The sequence below is a fragment of the Trichoplusia ni genome, chromosome 1 (genome assembly GCF_003590095.1).
Source record: "Trichoplusia ni isolate ovarian cell line Hi5 chromosome 1, tn1, whole genome shotgun sequence".
NCBI lineage: Eukaryota > Metazoa > Arthropoda > Insecta > Lepidoptera > Noctuidae > Trichoplusia > Trichoplusia ni.
In genome coordinates, this window is record NC_039478.1 from 2,988,965 (window position 1) to 3,006,276 (window position 17,312).

Consider the following 17,312-nt stretch of genomic DNA (forward strand, 5'->3'; position numbering starts at 1 on the left):
GTTAGCTTGGTCTTATTTGTACCGATATTCAGGAATGGCAGCCATCTTTTAGCTCGACTTTGTGAAAAGTAGAGAAATGTATATTTTTTATTATGCCCAGTAGTGCTGCGCTTTTGATGTCGAAACTCGAACGTACCCACGCTCGTTCCATTCCAATATTTGAACTTTTAATGGAATTGAAAAATGGAATATCAAACGTTCCAACTGGAACTTTAAAATGGCTACCGAACGAAACGTGACGCATGTAGCTGTGTTGACAGACTTGTACGGATAGGAAGGTAAATCGGACGTTGAATTCTGTCAAAGCTAGTACGATCACACAAACAGAGACAATGATGTTTTTGGAGTATTTTTTAATGTTTCCTCCCTACATGACGAGACTGGTACAAAATAAAAGAATATAACTTCTAAGTTAACCCCTTGTTGAGGAAAGTTATTAATTAAGCTGTCTTTGTTTAATTAACAATGTCTTGTGCATTCCCCTGTTTATTGTACGGCAAGTAAGTAGGATCAGAAGCTTAAGTGGTAAAACACAAATATTGAATAATGTGTGTTTTACCTTAATCTCAATTTCTTTATTGCGAGCCATAATGTATTCAAGTTGTTATGTATAAATATAATTTAGTGACAATTATGAACCCTGTCGGGCACAGCATAATATATCGATAGTAGGAGAGAGGAGAAAGAGTTTATTTATTTATTAAGAGTTGTTTTAATATTATTAATTTGAAAGATATTTGACAAGAAATTTAGTTAGGTTCCAATAATTATAAAAATCACACATCTAATTTGCATCAAAGAATGCATTTAGAAAGAAATGAATCAACAAAAACAAAATATTGAATAGTGAATTTGAACGCATTAACTAATAGACTGAAAAACAAAACATTTCTATGAAATCAGATATTTTATTAAAAAAAATACACGAATTTAGAACTAACTGGCTGACCATACAACTGCTGGTGAAACGCGTACCCTCGTATTGCAATCCGAAGTTTTTTTTTACTCTAATTTTTTCACAGACACGGCAGGTCCAATTACGTGTGATGTTTGTTTTACCATATATTGCGTTAAATGTAAATACAGGAGCTACTTTCGATCCTCAGTTATTGGAAATATATTGTACTAGTTATGCCCGGCGGGTCGTCTAGCCGACTTCCTGTTTACTCAATAATTCGATATTTTGTTGTGGTAATATGAACAAAATTCTGTTTGTGTTATATGGTAGTGATATATTTGAGGATATTCTCGAGAATTTCTTTGTCATGTGGCGTTCGTACGAATGGCATTCACTCGACGTTCCGCTAGCGGCATGAGTTGATGGAGTAATATTTTTGCTTGTGTGGGAGAGAGATGCCACTCTGTCCCGTGTATTGCTCTATCACGCTTCCACGAGCAAGTAGTATACCCTCAGATCGGAATCTTACGGCAGTTGAGTTGCAACCTGTAGCATTTTGACGTCACTTATCGTTGTTTTTGTTGAAGTAAATGGTCCTTTTACTCCGCACGCCGCTCTTGTAAAATTCTCCACAGCATGGTCGTTTCGTGAAAGGGTGATCTATAACAATTCAGCAAGCGATTTGGTGTTTTATCCTAAGTTATGTTTTTCATGTAAATATAAGTTTCTTTGTTACGCTTTCATGCAAAAATAGTTAACCGTTCGTCACGAAACTTGAAGGGATTAGAAGTATCGTATGGTTTGTTTTGATCTACTTTAAAGACAACGTTATGCTTTCCAGGGATATCCCAAGCGAGATTAGCCGCAGGCGATCGCTAATTGCAAATAAATACTCAAGTATACCTACACCATTATAGTATGCAAATTTGGACGGCCATGTTTGATTGACTGTGAAACGAATATACGACCTTTAATATTTTGTAATATGAGTTTTTACGTAGATATTGTGTTTCAGCATTTCTATTACTTCCGTTCACTATGGACTGAGTTTCCAGTTCAATTATAACTCGGTTTTATGTTTAACTTTTTCTTTGTATTCTAACAATGCACTGTAATTGCGCTTTACCCTATATTTTAGGGTCCGTACCTCAAAAGGAAAAAACGGAGCCCTTATAAGATTCCTTTGTTGTTAGTCTGCCTGTCTGTACCTAAACACCCTATTTCTCGTGAAAGCGTGAAGCTATATTTTATTAAATACTCAGATCTCAAGACGTCAGGACGGTACCGTCTCTTAAAGCTATGAAAAAAAAACATTCTTTTAAACCAGCGCAGCCAAAAGATAAAGCCGCTCATCCTGCAAAATATAAAAAAAACTCGCAAACGAAAGAAGCCTTGCTTCAAAGCATCCTATACATTTTAAAGGGAAGGGAGGGAAGGGAACTTTGATACAAAGTAATGTTTTTTAGCACAGAAATGAACACCGTAATTTTAAGTACAACGCACATATTTTATCTCAAATTCATTTTGTATCTCTACTCTTTTGTACAGAACCTTAGACCGGTTTACTTTTCTCGCTTCATAAAATGCATGGATCGAGTTAACTTTTTTTTTACACGTCACGTTTGCTTACATGGCGTTTAATTAAGAATTGAGTATCAGTTTGGTTTTTCTCCCTGTTTAGAAATGTCTCGTACAGATGTGGTCTCATTTTGGTTTATTTGTATCAAGAGGACAAGTGAAAAGCTGGAAAACCCGTTTTAAAGGGTGAGAAGGACTGGTGGGGTAAATTGAGATGGATTTTGTAATGGTTTTTGAAAAGTTTTTTCGGAACACGACGACTCTCGGTGTTTTTTAATTGAATTAATTAATTAGTATGTTATTCAAAATCAAAAGTCTTCAGCACTTTTTGAAGGTCAGGGTTACTAAAGGTACTAAGGTATTATATTTACATGAAGTTTACCATTTTTATCTCTGTTGACCCCGCCAATCTTATTAATGGTATTAGTTTAATGATCTAAGAATGTTTTTTTATGTTATTTTATTGCAAGCTACATTCAAAAATTTGAGCGAGAAAGACCATTAGATCTATTTTATCACCACAGATATAATTAGCACCAGATGTTGCGTCTTATCAATTATAATAATTGCAAGAATTCTGCGAAATAAAGAATATTTGCAGCGTGCTTCATATTTTAATAACCACTTTTTTTTTCGTCTTACACAAGAGTAGTTAACGACAAGAGAGACAGCTTTTTTCAACTGTCAACCAAATAGGTACTCATCTTTTTGCGTCTCATTTCCAATAGTGACATTAATGTAATATACTATTATTAAAACACTTCAATACCTTCAACGAAGCAAGTACAAGTTGACTAAAACAGATCGTGTTGTACAGTTAGCAAAAAAAGTCGGTCACAATATGATTTCTGAAACAAGTGTTGTTGCTGTTGTGCCATTATGTAACATAAAATTATTTTTTTAATAACTGCCAGCAATAATCCACCTGACAAATCATCTTTAGAATTGCAAAGATTGAGATAAAGTAATTGATACTCCACTTAACAATCGACCTTCCTATTAGCGTCGGGTCTTAAAAATATTCATAACAATATAATTAAATCATACTAAACAAAAATTCTTCGGGGATTCGTCGGGATTCTGCCCGACTTATGTTGCTGGCTGTACTTAGCTATGGACAGATTGTGTAGCACCGTCTAGTCTCAAATTGTAGCCGAGATAGATGGCCTCAGGTGAAATGTGGCGGGAAATCAATAAAGGGATGTTTCCACTCACCACGTTTCATGCATGCTGTGGACTACGCGCGCCAATTGATTTATAACTGAACAGAATTTAGGCTGACAAAGTTCACATAGTAAAACCTTTTTCTTTAAAATAAAATGATTTATAAATTTAATAATTCATGTAACCAGAGTTTTTTTTAAACAGCCAACTAACTGATTTTCACATGATCCTACAAGAAATAAGGTTAAAAAATCTTCTTAAATTTACCAAGACTTAGATTTACTTTGAAATTAACACTTAATTGCGCTACGAAACACACTTCTGAATAAAAACATACGAATCAATATCCACACTATACATATGCGAAACTGCCGAACCGCCATAGGCACTATTTTCGGTAGCAAACAAAAGAAATCAACTAGCACTGTTTTATTTCCAGCGGACGAGGGGTGCCTGCAATATTACACGGGAGTGTCGGGTCAGCTGCGATCATTCAATTATGATCCCACGTCTGGGTTACAGCTGAGTAACCAGGACTATGGGATCTGCGTCAGAATGGAGAGGAACTTCTGTGGGATACAGTACACAGCTTGTCCTGATACAGGTGACATTTGTTTTTATTTGATTACTACCTGTCAAAGCAGACGTTGTTTTAGCATAGTGCATAAAGAAACATATAGGTACGAATACAGAAGTGTTTGGGGTATGAAATAAAGATGTTGCCCGATATTTAGATCCACCCAATACAAACACAAAATTTGATGTGAATTGGTCGAGCTTTTTTGGAGGAGTTCGACGAAGATTTTTAATTTTATTAGAAGAAGATTATAGTATATTACGAGCCTATAAACGTTCTACAGCTGGACATAGGTTTTTTCCCGTAAAAGGAAGGTTTCATTGATCAGCATTCTAGCTCACTGCGAGTTGGAGATTTCAAATTGCAATATTTGAAATCCAGTTTTCTTCAAGATGCTTTTCTTCACCATTTGTCAACGGTGTCTTAAGTGTAATGATTAAGTAAGTACATATAACTTTGAAAAAGCCGAAAGAATGTTAGTACTTCGCCTGCCTTGAGATCAAACCTGCACCTCGTGCATACAAATTGATGTATAAAACCACAAGGATCATCATTATTTTGCCTTTTTTTCGTAGTTTTCATAGTTTTTTGGTCAGACCACAACACTAAGGCTTTGAAATAGAATGTATTAATGCTTTTACACCTTAATACCTATTTTAATGTATAAACTCTTCGCGTTCCTCAGTAAAAGGGCGGCGAGACAGACGAACAAAAAAGTTCCCAAGTAAGGGTTCCTTTTAAGAGTACAGAAACCTGCAAAGCGACTTTGTTGGTTCCCCTGAATTCTTTTCTTGCAAATACCATACAAAATCATAGACGTCTACGTAGCTAGACTGTAGAAAAATTGCTTTGAGTTGCTTAAGAATATCTCGAATATGTTTGTGTTCTACGTACCTAAATGAGTGCATTATATATTACTAGCTGACCCAGCAAACGTTGTTTTGCCTAATAAATTATTTCTACTTGTATGTATTCTTTAATGCCACATTATAAAAAAATAAAAACAAAAATTTCGACACAAAAATACAATATTTTTTTTTTTTGTGTGAGCAACCATACTTAGGGTTATGAAAAATAGATGTTGTTCTATTCGAAAATTTGGTAAAAATCGGTTAAGCCGTTTTGGAGGAGTACGGTAACTAACATCGTGACACGGGAATTTTATGTATTAGAAGATGACAACTACAAATAAATCAAAATCTGGGCAATAACTCTACAATAAACCTTCATTTCGTACGTGCACTGGTGTGATGTTAACTTGAGCTTTGATCAAACCGTGTAAGTAGATGAAAGACTGCCGCAATATTGTGTGTCATAACCAATTTCAAGAACTCACTTCTTCGCTATTTGATTCACGTCAATCTATGTCAAATAAAAAATAAACCCCTTGTCTTAAAAATATATCAAAAGAAAAAGTATTACACGATTAAATAAAAATAGATAGTTGAATTTCTCGAATGAATATATTTGCTATGTTAATTTATATTTTCTTAGACTATCTACCAACTACGTGAACTTTAGTGTCACTTCCTCTAAATCTACTTCTCTACATTGCACGATTCAGACAATTGATACAATCACCAACAATTAGTGCCTCGCTTGACCAAAAACCAACTCGGTGACGGATCGGAATACGTAATCATGTGTACGAGTACAATCGGAGGCAGAATGCAATCAAATACATTTAAAAATAACATAATTTTATAAAAAATAAAATTCTAAATTATAAAAATAATAAATTAAATTTTAAATTGATTAGGGGTGGTCCATCGAAAACATACCACTTTAAGCTTAATTTAAATATAATACTGAACACAATAAAAAATGATGAATACATTTTCACAGCTAAGTTAATCTTAAACATTAATTTGAAGTAATTAAAACTTAATTTACATTATCTATATTAAATATAGGTACATTATATTTTTTTCAATCGTTGAGCGTTGAGCTACTTACTCAAAAAGAAAACAAATGGAAAAAGAAATAAATAGAAAATCCACTTACAGGCAATACTCGAAAGATAATAATGATCTATTATTATAACAAGTTTTCATTTTCTATGGAAACAAACCAAAAGAAACTCCATGGTATAATTTGAAAAAAAAAAACAATGAAACCCGTACCTACTGAACTTGGCCACCCCTGAGACGAGGTAATTGATTCTTAACGTTCTCAATAATCGATATCGTTCGGTCAAGGTTCAAGCTAAACTGGCAAATGATTGAGTTAGCAGAAAACTAGTATTCACTTGCCCTTTGTTTACCACCAGTGACCTAGTAAATAGACAGTTTATTATTAAAGCTAATGGCTAATACGTGCTTTCGTTTAAGGAATATTTTTTATTATATCACTATTTCTTTTTAGGCCCGTTTTGGGTGAAGTTGAATGAGTCGGTAAGGGTGATGAAATCTTTTAAGATTTAATGATTTTGGCTGAATAGTATCTTTGAAAACTAAACAGATCACAAAAATACTTTTAGATACAAGATTTCTAATGGTATTTTGTAGTATTTAATATTTTTAGTAGTATGTAAATTAAACTTCAGAGTATTAAAACTGAGATGACTTTCCCTGTTAACGCAAAATTTAAACCAAATAACGCTGCAACATTACTAAGCTGAAATATTACTAAGATTTTTCCATGCTTGTTATTTTAACGCGACTCAAAACAAGTAATTGTTCCAGTATGTTATTTGTTTATAATGCTCTTAATATTTCTCTACACTTCTCAATGACCACATAAAGGAAATAAATAGGTATATCAAACATCTATCCAAGTATCCACCTAAACAAAGAACGAGCTAAGTAAGCTCTCATAAAAGAAACACTGCCAACAAAAGAACAAAGTAAAAACACTTTATAAAGAAGCCCTCTATAAAATAAAGAAAATAAAATAAACCATCTCAACATCAACATTATTAAAAAACTTTCCAATAGATTACTTAGGAACTAATAAATTCCTTGCCTTCAGAACCTCATCTTCCAAGAAAGTAATCAGGAATAAAGAACTACGGAGTAAGCCTATTAACTGTAAGTAGCGGGTAATGAAATGCATATTGATCGCGACTGTACATTTCTTCGACAAGAGGATAAATTGCGCTCTGTTTATCATGGAAACCTCTACAGACGAAGTATTGTGTGACGTCATGTACCTAAATTCCATTTCCATGCATATTTCCACGGCATGAAAAGCGTGTTCATTTCGTAAAATGTGCGTTTGAACAGGCTAGTAGAATGGCTTAAATGACATTGCAAGTAAGTAATTAGGAGCAAGTGACTTGAGCAGCAACTGTAGTAGTTATTACTTTGCTTAGTCGAATTTTGAACATATGATTTAGGAATGTATGTACAGTACGATAATTTTAAAAGATGTTCTAACTAATGTCTCATGACATAAGGACATATAGATAAGTTTTAAATAATATTAACTAACCGTAACATAAATAATTTCTAGAATAGAAAAAAAACAAAACAAAGAATAAAGACAAAAACACTAAACTAGATAGTAACTGATTCTCACCCTTAAGCACTACAATATGCAAATAAAATTTTATAAAATCTATCTATCCGTTTTGGAAGAGTATGCTAACTAACATTGAGACACGAAATTTTATACCTTCGCATAAGATACTGTCGATGTAAACGCACCATAAGACAGTTTTCAATCCATTGTTTCAGTCAAACAATGCCATTCATAGATCCTTTCGCCTGATTTTCATATGTAACACTGCAACCACTAGCTGTATTTATACCGAAATCATGCAGGATTTCATTTTAATCCCGTATCAGTCCCTATAGCGGTAACCACAATACATATTAATGATGTGGAGAATTTTGGTGCTTAAAGCAAAATTATTATCATTCAGTTCCTATTTGAAGCCCGTTGCAAAAGAGGGATATTATTGGTATGACGAACACTCGAACGGATTTAGCGATTCCAACTTAGATGGTTTTATATTAAAAGATGAATTATGTGTGAGTGTGTTTGATAAAAAATAACCTAATGTTAGCAAATCGAAATCATTAGGGTTCATGGTGCGGCTTTCCAAATGCTTTACAAACTCTAAGACACTCAAAATTCTTTACTTTACCTACTTTCGTAGTCACTTGGAGTACACATCGGTATGGAATCCGCGATATCAAAAATATATTGATGGCATTGAAAGTGTACAAAAACGCTTAATTAAATATCTATGCTACCATCAGCGGATTCCATATGATTCTAGTAAGTACTTCCAGCTCTGCAGGAAATACCATCTATTGCCACTTCAAAACCGTAGAGAAATAGCAGATTTTGTTTTCTCTCCAAAATTATATCAAGTGAAATTGACAGCTGCGACCTCTTCGCGAAATTTGGTTTTAATGTTCCGGCCACATCGGTTCGTTTCAACCCACCAATACGAATACCAAACACCCTAACAATCTATAGGCAAAATACTTGTGTTGTACGTGCAAGTAGAACCTTTAGCAAATTATGTAAGCAGCACGATCTTGATCCATTTTTAACTAGTGTGTCAGCGGCAAGACGATGCATACGCCTAAAATTCTTTAAATACGAGTAATTTCCTTTTTATTTGTATTATATTTCTTCTACCTATGTTTGCTCACAAAACATTAATTGCCATGCGATCTCCTATAAGCGAAGGCTTGTAATTGGCTCACTGTTGCACAAACTGTTTTTTATTAGAATTGTATTTAGCTGTAAGCCTTCCATGCTGTATTAAATAAATAAATAAATAATATTTCGAGTAGCGAAAGAACAAGATAATTATGACTTAATCAAAGTAGTTCTTAGCTTCGTTTGATAAGGCCATGATGGTGAGAAAAGGGATATGGAAATCTGATTGTCAATCAAATGTCGAAGAACATATTACTAAATCGAAGTCTTCACGATTACGATTTTACTACAGCCTTTCATTTGCAAGTCTGATTTCAATCACTTGAGTATACCGCCTGAAATAAAATGTGGGTAGTATCATAAAATAGTTGACTGCGTATTGAAGAAGATTGTTGCATAAAAATGACGTCTACTTTTAGTCTTACGGGCGATATTGAATTTTAATTTCATGATACACATATTCATTACTCTTAACCAATGTAAAATAAATATCTAAATATCAACTAGTCATTTAAGATCAAAACCAAAAACAAAATTACTCTATAGTCCAGTTTCTCGTCTGACGAATCATCTAATACATATCACAAATGCTCAGAAGTCGAGAGTCTATCAATTAACTCTATACCAACTACCCGATCAAACAGCCGACATAACAGCTTATCCTTAACCAAACACTCAACTAATATCCCGCAGACAACCTTAATTATCCCGAAAATATTATTATAATATTTGCACAGATCAATCGCATCCAATTAAATAAGAGCGGGCAGAATGTAAAGCCTATTGATATTGGGGAAAGCGTTAAGCGAAGGCCGGTTGAAACGATCACGTTTGTATACTTTGTATGACGGTTCGTGCTTTTGTAACTAGTGGACGAATCTATGGTGAAATGTTGACGGACAAATAATGGACAGGGCTTACGTTGGCACGGTCTGGTAACTAGCGTCGGTATTACCAGCTTTTATCGGATCGGGGCTTTTGCACCTGGCGATGTACAGGGTGGGTGAATTTGTACGGTATTTTGTTTTCATGAATTATTATTTAGCAGTTATGATGACGTGTTGTATGTGGAACTAGTCTATTTTTTATTGCCGACGCAAAAAAGCATGGTTTTATAAGTTTCATAGTTGTGTGTGTCTGTCTGTGGCAATGTAGCATTAAACTTGTGAACTGTTTTGATGCGGTGTTTTTTTTCATTTGAAAGGCTCTTATCTAAAGATGGTTTAGCCATAAAGATATCATGAGCTGTTTTCTATGAGAGATGTGTGAGTTTTACCGCTATGTTTGATTATCTGTGGCACCGTTAACTTCTTATTTGTCAATTGCAAAATAGCTTTGCTAATTGAATAATCATTACATAATTTGAATGATGATTTAACTCTAAACTTCAGCCAATTGCTTTGAAACTTTGCTGGTAGAACTAGAATCCGCCGCTATGAGCAGTAATTTCTAGAATTAACTTACCTCAAGACAAACCAGTAATACGTACTTGTTTCAAAACTTACCTTTACTTAAATAAGAAAACCTTTCACCATATCTTATAGAAGAAGTGGTACGGTTGTGGGAAAGAGACAACGCTACATACTGAGCTCATGGCATCTCTTTTTAACAAAGACAAGAGCCTTACTTTAGGAAGCGGAGGTATTGCCGCAGATTTGAAACGTACGCATTTCATTAATTAAATTTGCTGAAACATTGAGACATCAAAGATATGTTTAACTTTCAGATCTCTAGTGTGTTTGACAACCGAGGGAAATTCCGCCGCGGTTGATAAAGTTGTTGGGAAACTAATATTATTTCTGTCTTTTGAAACATTTAATTTTTATTAATACTATATTAAAGTAGATTTTAGTTATCAAGAGATCATACTCTGGGTTACCCTAAAGATACATGTGACCATTTTATATTATACAGACCTTAATTCAAACCCAATCCAAATGCTACGCGTAACTTTGATAAAAAAAAACCAAGGGTTGTACTCCGGGAGTGCTGGCAGAAGTGAAAATATGGAAATGGAAAATTTTTGCACGAATTGTTTTTATTATCATTATAAAAGTTCTATCATTTATGTAGTAGAATTCGGAATTTATTTATATCGCTATCGATGCAGTATTGTTCTAAATGAGTTCTCATCTTTCGCTTTTTCGATCAGCATCACGTGTCCCTGATGCGAGTTTAGATGCTTTTACCCATACAAAAATAGTGTTCAGCGCCGCTAAAGAAATTTTCACTTCAATAAAAAATATCTGGATACAAAACAAAATAAAATTATGATTCTTTAAAAAAAAATAGCACGAATTTATTCATGAAAATATTTTTATAATTATCAAAGAAAATTTTAACAGTTTCCAAATCAATGAACTAGTTTATTGAACAGTTTCACTCAGGAGTGTAATTCGTCATTATAGTTCAAGAAAATCAGGGATTTGAAAACTAAGTTCAGCTTTTTAGGCAAATTAGCTATCGCGATTCAATGAACCGTTGGAAAACCTGGATTGGGAGATTAACTATTTTAGTTTTTAAATTGAAAATGTGATTTTGTGTAAAATAGCAAACGTCACTTCAGAAACCGTCTATACGTTAGTATCGCTGGAAGAAATGAAAAGCAAAAATGTTTAAACAATTGATTTGAGAAGTTTTCGAGTGCTGTTTGTGTATTTTTTGTCATGGTCCTTAATTTATTTACTTTAACTATCCATAATTATCTATTGAAGACTGTGTCAAAAAAATAAAATTTAAAAAAATAATAAGAATGGGGTAAATTTTATTACTTTGACCTTAAAAACAACCACGTGTTCTTGTATTTTTAATGTCATAATCAATGGTTCATACTCTGACCTTTGAAAAAGAAATTACATTTAAAAATCCAACTGACATTTTAAATGTAAAAAAATATGAGAATGTATGGATATATGTTTGGTATCCTTTCACGCGAAAACGCCTGATACGATTCGGTTGAAATTTGGTATATAGATAGATGTAATCCTGGATTCACACAGGCTACTTTTTATCCAGGTCAAAAAAACGATATTAGTAAAAGAACGTTGTTTTTAAGCTTTTAACGAAAACGATGCATGAACCCTTTAATGTATAGCAAAATAATGTATCGTGTAATTTTAGATACTAGAACTTTTCTGTTGTAGACCTATATAATTACTATTAAAAAATAGTAATTATAAACTTTAAAACTTAAAACTTTCCACAAGTCTTTCTCTTAAGGATAACATACTATATACATTTTAATACGCAAACTTGAAAAGCTTTTTACAAATACAGAAATAATCCTTATCATTTCAAATAGGTTGATTGACATGAGCATTTCATTCTAATATTTTTTTCCTTAACATAATACAAATTAAATAAATACTTTAGGAGATATAGCAAAATCAAAATGAAGCGCCACAAAACTAATTTCGTGTCGCCGAGACTACGCTGGCCCGTGCGAGCGTTGTGAGGGAGCAAGTCAATTAGATAATTAGGTAAGGCAATTAGATAATTAGAAAATCAGAAATAAAACAAAATGTATGGTTTAGAAAAATCACATTTTTTTTTCTTCGCCTTATTCTGATGTCTAATGCCTACATTTCTGTGAACCGTCATTTTTTTTTGTTAAGGCGTGGGAATCGAGGAAGACCTCACGAGGACATATAAATCCACTATTCCATGTGGTAATCCTGGTTATATGCTATATGTGTACAAAATTTTGGTCGATAGAGTGATAAAAATACAAACTTGCACGTTTATAATGTTAGTTCTACTTAAATCAATTAAATATGCGTAATGCTAAAATAGCTGAGTATGTCCGCCTGTCTGTCTAGTCCTGTTAACTGAAGTCCACGCGAACGGAGTCGCGAGCAACAGCTAGTGAGGGTGAGTAATCTTTTCATAGCTGCTTTACTCTCTGCAAATAGATCAATCTGAATCAGTTACCATAAAAAAATTTCTTTAACCAACCTCTTGAAAAAGCTTTATTTTCTGACAAAATGATTTTTTTTTCTAATATATATAAAATTCCCGTGTCACGATGTTAGTTACCGTACTCCTCCGAAACGGCTTAACCGATTTTTACCAAATTTTGTATACATATTGGGTAGGTCTGAGAATAGAACAACATCTACATATTTTTCATACCCCTAAGTGATAAGGGTTGCTCACACTTAAAAAATATATTTTATTTTTTGAACGAAATTGTTTGTTTTTTTTTTATAATGTGGCATTAAAAATACATAAAACTTGAAAAAAAAATATTTGGCAAAACAACGTTTGCTGGGTCAGCTAGTAACAATATAAATATCCAAACCTTTACAAAAATAAAACTTCCATACACATTATTTTTTTTATTTATTTATTTATCTTTAAACAAATAGGTAGGTAACTTATTAACTAAGCCCCACAAAACCATGATTTACTCATGATTACCTACTCATGTCAGTTATTGGCACAGTCCTCTTCATTTACAGGGTAGTATTGTATGTCATGCTTGCTCACTGCGGGACGCGATTCTACATTCCAATAAAATGTAAAGAAACTCGATGTTATAGTATTGAGTTAAAAGTTCAACGTTCGGCTCGAATACGGTGCTAAATTTGAATTGTAGGGTCTGGACCGCGTGGCCGAATGGTTAAGGCACTCGACTCATGTAGTCGGGGCATGTGGGTTCGAATCCCATCGCGGCTCTTTCTTAACCTTTCTCTCTCTTTGTTTTTTTTTTATTATTCTTGTATTTAGAAAAATAAAAACTAAAACAAAAAGTTTATAATAAAGAATAATAGTCTATCTTGTGTCATTTGTAATTAATATTTGTATGTAACGTGTCAAAAGCTCTAGCAGAAAATGGATAAAATTTAAATACGTTCCGTTATAAAATATTATTATATTACTAGCTATTGCCCGCGACTTCGTCCGCGTGGTTAGAAGATATAAGTTACTCATTTTTGAACCAAAGCCCTCGAAGATGAATATTTTTCCCCGTTTTTGCCACATTTTCCATTGTATCTTCGCGTTTATTGTAGTCATAGAATCTGACCGGTAAACCTTAGGGGAAGGTGTTTGTTGTGTCTCAGTGTTATTATCCATAGTATGTTTTAAAACATAAAAATAATAACAAATCTTTCCTCTTCATAATATTAGTGTAGATATGCAGGACTTATAGAGAAATTACAATTTAAATTATAAAAAGCCATGCATTACGTACCGTTGTTACAAAAGTAGTTTGACTAGCATGGAACTTTTACATAGATACAAATTATTGGAGCTCTGTTCGCGACGTATTGTCCTAGAAACAGAGGATTTATTTGAGTAATAATGTCTACAACTGTTTAGATTCAGGAAATAGAATAATTTATGTAGTCTCCAGAAATGCAACGAGGCGTGGGGTGCGCGCATAAGCTGCAGTTACAACTTTCCGCACAAACGTAGGTTCCTCCAAACCCCTACGAAGCAAAACAATAATATTTTTCAAACAATTAAATTCTTTATTGTGCCTGTTGGACGCTTTAGAACCTTAGTATATAAGACAATCTTATATTTAGACCAGTAATTTTTCATTTTCATTATTGTAAGCTTTAATTTTTTGTGCAGTTTTAATTTTGTAAATTGCCACACAGTAAATTGTTATTGTAGTTCATAGATTCACACATGCTTTGTACTACGTTCAGAATCGTTTCTATTACACTAACTGACCCAGCAAACGTTGTTTTGCCTAATGAATTATTTCTAGTTGTATGTATGTTTAATGCCATATTATATAAAAAATAAAAACAAAAAATTTCGATCTCTTTGGGCCTTGGTTAGATCGTCGTTTGCCGTTTCTATGAACTTTTAAAATGAGTTTGTTACATTGATTGAATCCTAATTTAGCTCCCTGCACCCAATGCAAGCCTCGTGCTCGAACGGTCACTCAATTATGTAAGTGACATTTCGCTGACCTTAAGAACTTTACAAAAGATTTCAGCCTTTAACTCAATCTAATACTGACAGTTCAATTAAAGAAAACGTGCCATCGTTAGGTGATATACCTAGTTTTTTACATTATATTCGTTACTAATAGTTTGATATTAGAAAAATCATACATGCTTATTTTTGCAGTGAATTATTCTGTCATGTTACGTGAATATTGAAGACAGGGCTTAGAATAAATACAAATATACACAGATAGATAGAAAGATATACATAAAATTTTACTGATAACTCATTCTTTTTTTATAGTTTCCTACGGCTGCCTATCAGGATGTCTGTCATCAGGCTATGTCTCATAATTCCTGATGTCTAGACTATAGGCACTTTAGACACGATGTATTTCTGCCGATGCTATAACGAGAAATAAAGATCGAGGTTAAACAACAGTTGTTACAGGCATAAATGTATTAGGTGAAAGATATATCTGTTTGCACCTTTATTAGTTTTCTTTAGCATATTTGAACGGAATCCTCACAAATCCGACTCGTACTTGACCGGTTCATCTTTACGGCAACCTATCTTTAAGACTCTATAGAAATTACCTAAAACAATGAATAAAAAGACATTGCCGTGGCCCGAAAATATCAAGTAGCAAACCCAAAATATTGCCCATCACTAATAACTAATTATATTTTTCTGCTATCTTTCAGTAAACAACCGTTCCCGAGCTTTTACCCTAAGCGGTAATAGCAACACTCCAGTCAACGCCATGATTGGCTCAGGAGCTGGACCAAATAATTGTGCCAACGATTGGCTGCTGGTGCCATGTGCCACCAATGTTGGTCGGATCCAGCCAGCACAAGCCCTTTGCACCGACAGAATCTGTGGAGGGACCTTCTCGGCTGAGTTGTCAATGCAAGCAGCAACTGTTATGAGTAAGGAGTTTTTAAATCTATTTCTTTCTTATTTCCTTTTTAGTATCACGTTTTGATAGTTTAACAGTAAAAGCGCAACACAATAAATAATTGACCAAGTTGCCAGAACAATATCATTACATTATCTGAACGTCAAAGACAAGAATGAATCACTTCTGTGCTGATTGAATAAGTAACTTGAATGTAACAAAAACAAAGTCTGAGTCAATTATCAATAAGATACTTTTATACGAGAATAATCCGAATTCTTGAACATTTAAAGTTTTAAATCATTTTTGCTATAGTTTTAAATTTAAATGAAGATCGATAAAAATGTAACCATATCTTGCAGTATATTTCCTATTTAGAGGCCAGTAGAAATGTGTCAAATATAGGATTTACAAAACACATTTCCTAAAAAATATTACAATTGTGAAAGAAGATCTGCTTAACATCTAGTACTGCATTGTCATACTTCATCAACCACAATAACATTCTTCTTGGTCTGTTGGTCTAGTTTAGCGGCTCTGACCACTATACCGGAGGTAGTGGGTTTCATTCCTACCCAGGCAAATGTTTGTGTGATGAGTCACGATCTTTTGTTCTGCCTGGGTGTAATTGATTTATAATATGTATGTGTTTTGGGCATGTTTTTTAGTTCGTCTAGTACTGACAATACATGTTTCGCTAAATTTGAGACTAGATGGCGTTGTGTGGAACTTGTGGAATTTTATAGTATAAATCTTAGAGGTGGCAATAAGTCCTTTGTTCAATCTCTATAATTGTTTAGTCTTACAAAGAATACAGAGTGTTTCTTTTATACAGGTACTGTAAAGCCGTTCCGTCTATGGTTTCACACTGACAACATAGAAGCCCCGATCGACATAGACAACAGAGGATTCTGCCTCAACTATATTCAACAACCCTGCACTAATAATGTTGTTTAAGTTTTTGACATATTCATATTTATATTAAAATTAAAGCAATAGAATAATAAAAAAGTGATTTTAAGCGAACGTAAAAAAGGTTTTAGCTTTGCTATTATTTATACTAACTTTTCGCCCGCGGCTTCGCCCACGTCGAGGTCGGTTATATCGCGTTTCCAAGAGAACTCTTCAAAAGTCCGGGATAAAAACTATCCTATGTTCTTTCTCAAGGTCAACTCTATCTCTGTACCAAATTTCATTAAAATCGGTTCAGTGGTTTTGACGTGTAAGCGTAACAGACAGACAGAGTTAGGTACTTTCGCATTTATAATATTAGTAAGGATTTCATTCGTGCAGTTTGACACATTTTTGCTGCACTTGAGAACCGATACCAAAAATTTAAGCATGATAATTTTCTAGAAATGAATACACTGGTCTTGTGGAAACCAAGTGGGTATGATATTTTATAAGACCAATTCTTAAATTGATCTTATAAAATATCAACAACATTGTAGACTTTGCTTTGTCTGTACACCTAAATTATGAGTAGATGATATATATTTGGATAATTACTGTATTATCATGTATTAAGAATGCTAAGTACAAAATAACAAAGTTTTTTTGCTATAGGTGTAAGTATTCATATGTTATGTGTGTTTTATACATTTGTACTTTTATAAATAAAAGAACTAACAAGACCGAGTGTTTTATTTACCTGACCAACAAGAGACATTAACCGG

At 33.5% G+C, this 17,312-nt stretch overlaps 1 protein-coding gene across 1 annotated transcript in view; it reads left to right on the forward strand.

The window, feature by feature from the left end:
• LOC113500144 overlaps positions 1-16,640 on the forward strand; it is a 32,250-nt gene extending 15,610 nt beyond the window's left edge. Inside the window, exons 6-8 of the mRNA XM_026880845.1 lie at positions 4,080-4,244; positions 15,443-15,667; positions 16,472-16,640. Coding sequence (XP_026736646.1) covers positions 4,080-4,244; positions 15,443-15,667; positions 16,472-16,593 — 512 coding nt within the window. The 3' untranslated portion in view covers positions 16,594-16,640. The remainder of the gene's footprint in view (positions 1-4,079; positions 4,245-15,442; positions 15,668-16,471) is intronic.
• Positions 16,641-17,312: the final 672 nt, after the last annotated feature.